The 11,445-nt window shown below is 35.3% G+C and overlaps 2 protein-coding genes across 2 annotated transcripts; one reads left to right on the top strand and one right to left on the bottom strand.

Annotated features, from left to right (window-relative positions):
* Positions 1-2,195: 2,195 nt before the first annotated feature.
* On the bottom strand, positions 2,196-4,908 carry LOC118275161 (vacuolar protein sorting-associated protein 29). The gene is made up of 4 exons (XM_035593029.2): positions 4,738-4,908; positions 4,179-4,370; positions 3,509-3,744; positions 2,196-3,042 (listed from the first exon to the last, which is right to left on the bottom strand). The coding sequence occupies exons 1-4, from the start codon at positions 4,738-4,740 to the stop codon at positions 2,925-2,927; spliced, it is 549 nt and encodes a 182-aa protein (XP_035448922.1). The 5' UTR covers positions 4,741-4,908; the 3' UTR covers positions 2,196-2,924.
* A 499-nt stretch (positions 4,909-5,407) lies between these two features.
* On the top strand, positions 5,408-10,600 carry LOC118275159 (egalitarian protein homolog). The gene has a single exon (XM_035593027.2). It carries the CDS (start codon positions 5,607-5,609, stop codon positions 8,175-8,177), a length of 2,571 nt encoding a protein of 856 aa, XP_035448920.1. The 5' UTR covers positions 5,408-5,606; the 3' UTR covers positions 8,178-10,600.
* The last annotated feature ends 845 nt before the right edge of the window (positions 10,601-11,445 follow it).

Here is an 11,445-nt window from a genome sequence, read left to right on the forward strand (position 1 = left end):
TTGCACTTGAATCTACTCTATCGGAACGTATCGTAATGGATAGGAAACAGACAGTTGAGACAATTTTAGAAGATTATAAAGCTGGGTTGACAAGGGAGCATTTTTTAAACAAAATAATAAAACATCGGACTCTTTGAAGGTCAAAATGATAAACCTGAAATTAATAGTCCAGAACTTGAATTGAATTCCGCAACCGAAAGCTGCATCCGAGCTAAACCTGCATAATATGAAAATATGCTCTCAGTTTTCGCCAGATCTTTCTTCTGTGTCGTGGATACGTCTATAAACACATGACACCCAGACCCGAATCACCAATTTGTGGATCACAATTTAAAGTTGTTCCGAACGGGAATCGAACCCGCTACACGTGGCGCGGCAGCCGGTTGCCCAGCCACCACACCAACCAGTAATCATTGAACTTGAGAGTACCATAATTAACCCAGTCTTTAGCAATCGTTTTCGAAACAAAATCGTTACTAACTAACTGACGGTAGTAAATAAAATAAATAATATTAAATGACCAAACGACAGTTGTAGCCTATCAATATGCACAGACCTTTATCGTGTATCGTGCACATCGTCCCTTCCCTACGCACGGTCCACCACGTAGACACAACTCTTGCAATTTGGGTTAATTACAGTCTACTAATTAGTCAATGTTATTGTTTATTTACGATTATGGCACACATTTGATTTTTTCCTTATTTAACTGATTGATTTATTCTTCGATACGGCGTGGCAGGTCTCACGTAAACATGTTTGTGTTTGTAAACCAAATTGTTTGTATCGCCGAAATGTTTGTCTGCACGTAACTCCTGAACGGCTGTATCAAATTGGATGTTTCTTTTTTTGTGTTAGTTATTGTTGTGTCTGGGTTGAAATGTTTATTAATGATTTTGTTTTTTTTTCAAGGTTCTCAAGTTCGTCTAGGAGTCTACGTAGCAAGAGGTACCGGATTCGATTCCCTTGTCAGATAAAATATCTGATATAGAGCTTTTTAATTTAAGTTTTTCAGATTTGCATGTTTATCTTAAACACACTAACACTATCTACACGCCTCGTCGTATAATTTGGCTTGCTGTACAAAAAAGCCTTTCCAGTTTTATCACAAAATCAGTTTAAATTCATTTTTTATTTAAGTTGGTAACTAAACTACATAATTTTATTAAACAAACTATATTAATAATTAATGTTAAACACAGCCATTCAAAATGCAACCTCCGACCTCCATGATAACGATAAGGTGACATTATTGCAATTACACATATTTTAGCTCTAGCAACATTACGTAACCAGAGGTCAATGAACTTTCAGACCTTGCTCCAAGTAGGTACGAGTGCAGTTACTTTATTGTTTCAAGCAATTTTGAACTATAAGAATTAAAAGATAAGATTGTTTTTTGATTGTAAAATTATTGTTTACTTTTTAATTTTTATTAATGTTTGTTTCATGCTTGACCTCAAATCTTATGCGTTATATCTTTAAAATGATAATCCCTTCCATTATATTACGCCTTTCCTTCATCGATCTACCACGGGTTCGATTCCCGCACGGGAGCAACTCTTTGTGTGATCCACAAATTGTTATTTCGGGTCTGGGTGTATTTGAACTTATAGGTATGTTTGTAAACACATCTATGAGAAAAGAGAAAATCTTAGCGCGCGGGCAACGTTTAACCACCAGTTATTTTAATTATGTTATTGTAATAAGAGGCGATAGACAAAAGGCTATAAGAGTCGCTTCGTCTTCGTGCTATTTAATATGCCTGTGTTCAAACGCTAATGTTGTCAAGTGCTAATGTTCAGTAGTAGTAGTTACGTCTTATTGGCGGCCAGAGCCGTATTATTCCTAAGACAAACTAGGAGAGTACTTAGGCGCAAACTTACAGAGCGCAAATTGGCCAAAGAATGGCGGAAAATTAGAAGCACCTGTGAGGTGCTTGTCTAGGGCGCCCTCTAGGTTTAATCCGACTCTGGGTGACGTAACGATATTTCAGAATGGATTACTAGATACCTACATCATTTATTAACCGTTTGGAACAGTCCCGTATTGGCCGGCACGATTAAACCAACCAATCAGAGCGCCGAACACGCTTTTTTGTAACGAAACGTTAACGTACAGCAAACTCATACTCATACTAACCGAAATAGAGCAGTCTCTTCGGTTGTAAGTAGTTATAAAATAAAAACAAATAATTAAACATAAAAATATTTTATTAAAAAGTATTTTATAATATGTGGCTATTACTATTCAACATGTAACTTTACATACACAAGTAAATAATTCCGATAAATTGCTTATCTTTGTGGTATAACATGCTTTTTATAAATAAAAACAGCGGCCATATTATAAAATTTTATAACTTCGATCACTTAGGTATGCATAATAAATGTATGTAGTCACAGTTACATTTTTTTTTTTTAATCTCCGAAAGGTAAAGGCTAATCCGACGGATAACTTTGCGGGTTACCGAAACTCCGGCTTGAAGTAAATGTCTTTTAGTCAGTAGAGTCTGTCTGACACTCCCTCTCGCTTTATCCAAGACGGGAAAAAGTTTTAGATGATTTTCCCCCCTCAAAAAATATTACGCCTATACATACATATACCTGTTAAAATATAAATACAATGAAACATTTAAGACCCATCTTCCAAATCCCCATACAAAGGACTTATGTATGTGAACTGGTACTAAGGTTACAGATCTAATTGACAAATAATACGTGACTCTCTTGTACATTACATTATAGATGGCGTGCGAGTCGTAAATGGCAAGATCAACTTACCACTCACAACTTAATCGGTATAAAACAAAATATATACTAGTTAATACATTGTTGTTTGGACACTATACATATTATAGACAATTAAAAATAGAATCTTTAATAATTATAATTACAGCTATTTTACAATGACCTAATTAATGGTTAGGCTTTCTTATACTCAATCCTTTCCACTTTGACTTCATCGCCGAGTAGTTTGTATACATATGTCACCACTGTCGAACTTTGGATGTCCATCAACACGAATGATGGGATTGTTTCTCTGTAACAACAAAAAACACATATAAATACTAGTTTCAATTAGTTTTGTGCAAAAATACTGAAAATATTAAAAAAGCAGTGTATTAATACACTTCTAAAAAATTTTTGGTATACAGTCACATGAAATAGTGTATAGTCTGCCTAAATTACTGAACTAATTTTGATAAAGTTTTCTAGAAAAAGGCCTTAAGGACCTATGGATATGGTAAAAGACATTAAAACAATACACAAAAAGCCCGAAATGTCAGAAATGTTAGATTCTAGAATTTCTTTATGAGATCGCTACTTATGAAGTCACAATATTTAGGTTGTTTAGATATTATAGTAATAACTAGGATTGAAATAATACTATAATTGAATACTGAACAAACTATAGGAATGTTTTCACTTCAATTTGACATTTGATAAGGTTGACTTCTAAGTATGAATAAATAGCTCTAGATAATTATTAATAAATGCAATATTACTGGTAGAGAGGTGTGAAGGCTCCAGTAGCAGATCCAGGGTTGATATAGAACTTGTTCTCATGCTCGTACGCCTCGAACCGATGTGTGTGGCCTGATATGAGGATGTCTACGTCCAGCTGCCTCTGCACCAGTGCGAGGGACTCTTCGTCACCCCACGGCACTATCTGGTGACCATGAATGAGACCAATACGGAACTGGCCTACGGTGATCACTTTCTGTTCTGGATATGTTGAGATCTGAAAGTAATGTTTTAGACAGGTCAATAAGTATAGTGAATATCTAATTGCTATACAAATTGTGTCATGTAATAAATGGGATAGGGGTAGGGGAAAATATGGAAAGTACATTTATTTTTTATATCTAATGTGATGCTAGCTTAGGAGTTGTAATGGTTGAGAAAAAGCACTAGAATTCGTATTACACCACTATATCTAAATATAAAAATCAATTGCCATTTGTTAATATTGCTAAACTCGAGAATGGCAGGATGGATATGGCCAATTTTTTTCTTGAATTATTGTGAAATTCCAGGGCAGGTCTAAAATGTGAGAAAAAAGTTTGAGGTGATATGAAGATTGCCGGGTCAGCTAGTTTAAAATAAAAGAGAATAATTAAGAAAAAAATAAGAAAGTAGTTTTTTATAAGTATAATAAAAACTTTTTAAACAAACCTCATCAAAATCTCCTCTAACAACATGGACATCACTAGCTAAAGTCTTCAAATAATCATAGGACTCCTTTGTACAAAGGTTGCCGGTACACAGGATGTGTTGTATTCTGCCTGGTAACAGCAGCTTCTTGAACTTCAGGGGCAAGCTGCTGCAGCGATGAGGAATGTGCAGATCACCAAGTACTAGTACCAACTGAAAAGAATAAAAGTAGTGTTTTAGTGGTTATATAGGATAATCTGTAGAGTTAACTCCTCATACCACATACTCTTATGTCCACATACCACATACGTATACCCTTAAGGATACAAAAATGTTGTCAGTGGCACTTACTGACAACATTTTACTTATACAATTACTCAGAATCTCTTGATAACCATTTTTCCTATTATGTCCAATTAGAAACAAATTTACACATATTATATGAGTAAATTATTCTTATATCTAGTTTCCGAGGAGCGACCCTCAATCTTAACTCGGCTTAATCAGGCAAAACACCGATTCAATTGAAAAGTGGGTGTCTCAGTTTCCGTGTTCAGAAACGCTTATAAAAACTACTTACCATGATGTTGTTATTGTAGGATATGGTTAAAGAATACCGTTATTTACGGCGCTGCACTAATTATGATTCGTGGAATTATAAATGAAAAGAAATACCACTAATTATTACTGATTACAGCAACCAGAAACCAGAAAACACGAAACACCACAGAATCAGTTCAACATATCAGATGTCAAATTGACATTTGTTTAACGTTTAGAAATATGATATCGAGTACGCTTTAAAACATGTCGATTAAAAAAACAATCTTTATTAAATAAAATAATTATTTAAAATAGAAAATATTCATAGCTATAAATATTAATGAGAAATATTTTTTAAAGTTACTTAAATACAATTTGAGCCTAATGGTGTTGAATCTTCGTCATGCATTTGTACCGTTAAGAAAAAGCAGGCCACTTACTCTATGCCTCAGTGATGTACGTGGATCAGCAAGTAGTTAACTAAAATACTAAAAATGCTGATATGAATTCTAGATACTGACAATATTTTACAAATAAGCTAACCATATAAAATTATTGTGAATAATTATACGTAATAATGCATCATTCACGTTATAAGTCTAAAGGATCTTAGTTATTTACTACTATACGCTAGTTATCAAACATATAGCTGTAATCAAGATTATAAAAATCGATAATGTCATATTTCAGTAAATGTTATGTAATTTGTTTGAATTTCACAAAAATGTCAAGAACTTTTAGTAGTTTGTTTTGATATCTATTAGTTATCTATCAGCACTTCACTTTCATCATTAGTCTATGGTACAGGTGCGGATAGAAAAGAAAAATTTCATGGTGTTGTGGGTGACACATATACGTAGAAAAAATTTAGTTTAAGTTAAACACATTGGCACCAACTGCAGGGAAATGGAATCAATGGAATATGAGCTCGCTAGGAACCTTACTCTGTTGTTCTTTGTGGAACGCCTGCTCGACAAAGGCGAGCCGCGCACGTTGCACGATCTTTCCTGCCAGTTTGGTGCCAAAGGATTCACCAAGGAGATGCGACAGATTGCTGGCGGGTCGCAGTCGGGCTTAAAGAAGTTCCTGGCTCAATACCCGGCGTTGTTCAGCATAGACGGGGACTATGTTGATATCAACACGTTCCAGAAGCATCCTTGTGGGGCTGGCGCCTCGTCCAACAACGACTACATCGAGGAAGCGAAGGAGTACTTCGCCGGCAAGATGGTCCAGTACGGCGAGGGCACAGAGGTGCCAATCAAAAGCCTCCTAGGGCACAGGAGCCAGGCCTCCCCGCAGGTGCGTCACATCTCCGGTCAGAGGATCAAGGAGTTCAAGGACTTCCTCCTGAAGCACCCGGACACCTTCCAGATCATCGATGACAACGTCGTTCTAGTCAGTGAGAATCATAGGAGAGGTAACGCACACACAAATTCTGAACAATTCCACAATCTACCTGTAGCTAATATTAACACAGACACTGCCCAACAGTTGTTAGACTATGTTGCACAGTGTATTGAGGCCAAAGGGCCTGTGATGGTAGACCAGCTCTTCCATTTAATAGTATCACGTTTTCCACAAGAGTATTGGTATCAGATGTTCAAGTCTCCCGCTGATTTGAGCGCGTTCTTAAAGATATTTTCAGATTCATTCCATGTTCAATCAAACTTGGTCACACTAATTAGTAAACCAAAAATACCTGTTATGTATCTTAACTCGAAAACAAAAGCAAAGACTGATGTACCAAAGCCTGTGGTTGAGGAGAAACCCGTATCCCCGATTCCCCCTCCAGTAGAGAGTCCGACTCCATCAGATGGCAAAAAGAGCCCAGCAAACAACAGAATACTCAGTCCTATAGAATCTCCCCGAGGACCGCAAGCTAACATTGCCAACCAGACTCTTAAACAAAGAATTAATTCTATTGTCATAAAGAATTTGGCAGAAAACATGGTTCGTGACAGAGTAAATAATCATTTGAATGCTCGAAGTGCTGAGGAAACAAATGGAACTCCAAGTTTAAGGAATAATTTAATGGGTGAGGCGTGGCGTCAGAAGGTGCTCCAGTGCACAACTGTCATAGCTAATGTCAGGGAATGTGCTACCCTGATTGAAAGCATTATGGTACCCAAGCGTAATGCTAAGAACATTGTCTCATTTGATTGTGAAGGTATAAACCTTGGCCTCAAAGGAGTATTGACATTATGTCAAATAGCCACCATGAATGGTGAAGTGTACATACTAGATATAATGGCATGTCCAGGCATGGTTGTGGAGGGTAAAATTAAGGAACTATTAGAGAGTGAAAATGTAGTTAAAATTATACATGACTGTAGGAATGATTCAGTCAATTTACACAATCAATTTGAGATTGTTTTGAAGAATGTTTTTGACACTCAAGCAGCGCATGCTGTGCTACAATTGCAACAACAGGGTGTGCCTGTTTACAAAGTCAAGAATCTAAGTCTCAATGCTTTATGTGAATTGTACAATGCTCCTATGAATCCCATGAAGGAACAATTGAAAAATGTGTACCGCAGGGACCAACGCTACTGGGCAAGGAGACCATTGACAAAAGATATGATCATTTACTCTGCCTCTGATGTCCTGTCCTTAGTAAACCCAGCTATTTATGCATACATGTCCAGTAATATTAAACCAGAGAATCAGCAGCTGTTTGAAGAACTGAGCAATGAACAAGTATTCATGCACATTCAACCAACTGAAGTTAAATTGCGAAAAAGGCAAAGAAAAATTAACACAGAAGTTGGTGAGTTGAAGCAAAAACTGGCAGAGACAACCAAAAATATTGTGCTCAGTAACAGAGAGATCAGACTACTCAGATACATTGAGCTCACTGAAGAGGAAAAAGAAAAATTGAAAGGTTGTCACAAGATATCCAAGAAATTGGAGAAACTTGAAGCTATTGGACATGATAAAGATTCTGACTCTGATGACGATGAAAGAGAAAATGAAATGGCCAGCCTGGAATCCAACCCATCTGACCCAATATCATCCCCACACTCCACACAACCACCAAGTCTCACAGAATCTATGCAAATGATGGATGAAATACTGTCAGACACAAACATGGATAAAGTTGAGAAAATCAACCGTCTCGAAGCCATTCTGTCGGCGGTCGCCCCCCTCAGTGGAGAGTTGGAGGATAAATTCTCACAAACAATGGAACAGACACTGCCATTGCTCAAAAATAAGGATTGGTCCAATCTAAGCCAAATTTTGAACTTAGGAGAGCCTGATAGGAAAAGCTGTAGCTGCAGATGCCATAATTCCAATTCTGATGAAGTCAAGTGCAATGATCTCAATGAAACTAAGAAAACAGAGGTTGGTTCACAAACTCTCAGTACAGGGGACATTGTGATCACACGGATTCACTTCAGGGAGGAAGACAAAGCAAACGAAAGGATCCTCGATGCAACTCCTTTGAGCAAAAGAGTGGGCATCAACAATATGTCTTGATCGACACTCAGATTGTTATTATACTTCCATTTTCTGGGTGCCACAGTTTAGTTTTCGGAACTCTTTATGTATGTGATCATTTTATATATTTTTAAGTTTTATGATATTTCGTCCGGCCCCACGCATCTTAAACACTTATTAATTTGAACTAGTTTTGCGGGGGTATGATACCGGTGCGATTGTGCGAGATGGAATAAATTAAGCGTGTTGTGAGGTCGTGCATTGCCAAGTGTATAAACGCCTACGCTATATGTTCATTTGAGCGAAGACGGACGCGTACACTCGAATAAATGCAACAGTAATTCGCATAATACAACGGCTACTTAATTCCTTCATCTGGAAATGACAGTATTTGCTGTTTATCAAGTTTGCAGTAGTTTCTTTTGTTGGCTATTGCCTGTTAAGTATCCCTAACTTAAATGTGATAGATTTCAAGGCCTTTTTTCTCTCGATCTACACTGAATTTGTAAATAAGATAAATTTGATAAGCATGCATAATCTTTAATCTTGCGAATCACGATATGATCGAGCGTTTTTCCGTTATCTTAAGTAAGTCAAGTGTATATACCTATTTATTTATTTATACGCTAATGTTTAGTAGAGATCGACACTACTAAATGTATATCGAAGAGGGCAATAATAGGTGTATACAATAAAGTTTTTTTTTATTATAATGTAAAATATTTATAAAACGTTAGATTTACTAGTAGATTATTAATCACGTTTAATATTATTAAAAAGTGGTATGGTATAGGGTTAGCGTTATTGAGAGATGTATTTATAGTAGTTGAGGTGCTTGGAGAAATCAATTAAGAGTTTATTTCACGTAGAATGTTATAGAGACATGCGGTAGATCGCGTTTGTTACGTAGACATGCAAATTAACTTTATAACGTACGTGTGATGGAGAACCGCGAAGGTTAAATCCTAACTTTTGTTTTGAAAAATGTGCCTTCGAGTCATATCGACGAATGCCTTTGTATTCAATTAATATTTATGAATTAGTAGGTTTTATACATAATATTTAGTAGTTATTCAGTAACACAAAGTTTAGTACGAGATTTGTTGTTTGTGAATAACACTTTGGTATACAAGATTTATATAATGAACTAAACTTACCACGGAAACACTAACTAGTTAGATAGCTCTCAGAATTTATTAACGTTTTCGTCTTCAGACTTCCTATGTGATTTACGAGATATCGTAATAGATAACGAAAATATTTCTAAACATGTTGAATTCATTCGAATAGTTTATTTTTGTGTTATCGTTAAGTAGAAATGTGTTAAAAATTAAGTGATATTTTAAATGCTTTTTGCTTAAATTACTATAGCAAAACTGTTGCTTTGTTCAGTACTTTTTTCTGCACTGAACAAAAACTAAATGGCGCTGTGGGCGTGCCGCGAAAACAGATTTCCTGCACTAGTTGCAAAACTTTGACTGTATGCAATAATCATATGTGATAAAGATAAATATGTTTAGGTAAATTTTGTTATATGTAGAAGCATAATAAAAGTAACATATCCTATTAAAAGTCAATTGTTTTGTGCTAATGAACAGCGATAATGAATTTATCAGATATTACCTGATTTTGTAATGCTGTTTTGCATAGCATTAAGTTTCATGAAACTGCGTTCGCGGCATGTTTACAGTTTAGCATATTATCGTTGTTTACATGAGGCTTAGCAATTGGGTCATGATACCCGCTGGTATGCGTAAAATAAACTATACACTATGCCTATGTTTTAGGCATTTTTAGATATAAACACACCAAGCACTTGGGGCGCACTTTCGCTCTATTTGCTGACCGATGACTCGCTGTTAAGCCTCATAGCTTACTGTATTACTTTATGTATTTTTTAGACACTGTCATGTATTATTCATCAGTATTGTATCCTTTATTTTTTTGAAAATAGTAAACCTTACGTGTTCGAGTTGTCAGTAAATGCAAACGACGTCCACTGTTTGCATTTCCATCACATATACTCAAGTTTACCTCTTTATTTATATCAGTAATTATATTATTAGGCACTTTTTGATATAAGCATAATGAATTGTATTCAAGTTTTTCGGCCATATTTGTTGTTCGGCTATAAATTTATACATTTTTGTGCCTTATATTTGCACAAGTTACGAAAATATTCTGCGTTCTGCTACACATTTTGTATGGTTTTGTAGAATGTTTAACAGTGCCACTAATATTTTTTGTACTATTTTTAAGGAGCATTTTTGTTAGTCAATATAAGTGTAACCACTTTCAGTTATTTTTAACTTAAAAAATCTTTAGAAACTTTTATTTTACCCTACTTACCAAGAGTATAATTGCTTACGACGTGAAAGTCGGTAATATTGTAATGTGGCAAATTGACGGTTAACTAATTTGCGCATTGTTTATGTTTATTTTGAAATAAAAGTTGTAAAATATTTGTGGTCTTTTAATATACAAAAATCTTACCTTGCGCCCTTCAGAATTAATAAAATTCTAGTTTGAATAATTATACAAAGCATTGCCTAATTAATGCAGAGTTTGCAAACACTTTGGTAATTTAAAATTCTTTGTTATTAGCATAGCTTGTTCTAGTTTTAACATAGAATACCGGTTTTATGCGCATTACAAAATAAAACCGACAGATGTTTTTGTCCTCATGAACGAATCATCTCACATTAAGTGTCAGTATGTACTGCTAAAATTTTAAAATAACGAGCATAATCCCAAATCTCACCGACCGAAATAACAATTGGTCAATCACTATCCCGTACGAGAATCGAACTCGCAATACGACACCAATCATGTAGTGTAATACATTTCTAAACTGTCTACAAGCTAAAATTACGTATTTACCACAATAGTTTCGTTTTTATTTTTATTAAATAATTGTGGTCAATAGCTTAAGACCCAGTTTGTAGTTTACATAACAGTATTATAGGTATGCAGCAATAAGTAACTCGACAGAATGCTGTTTGAATAATAAAACAGAATACCAATGGCGCTAGCTAGCTGCCTACCCTACGTATCTTATTAATATTCTTACGTTTGTAACTCATTATACCACGAGTAGAAAGTTCGACAGAAATCCATAAAAGAAATTATAATGAATCAGCACGCATTTCTTGAAATGTTGATACATCGTTTTAGTTACAATTACTAGCTATTTGAAATTAATTAAAAATGTATGCCGCCAATGATATTCAGATATATTTTTTCTATCTCTACCAAGTTTTTTATTTTTTGTTGTATCAAAAATGTACAGGACGCGTATTCTTCATAA

The sequence above is a fragment of the Spodoptera frugiperda genome, chromosome 11 (assembly GCF_023101765.2).
Source record: "Spodoptera frugiperda isolate SF20-4 chromosome 11, AGI-APGP_CSIRO_Sfru_2.0, whole genome shotgun sequence".
In the NCBI taxonomy this organism is placed as follows: domain Eukaryota; kingdom Metazoa; phylum Arthropoda; class Insecta; order Lepidoptera; family Noctuidae; genus Spodoptera; species Spodoptera frugiperda.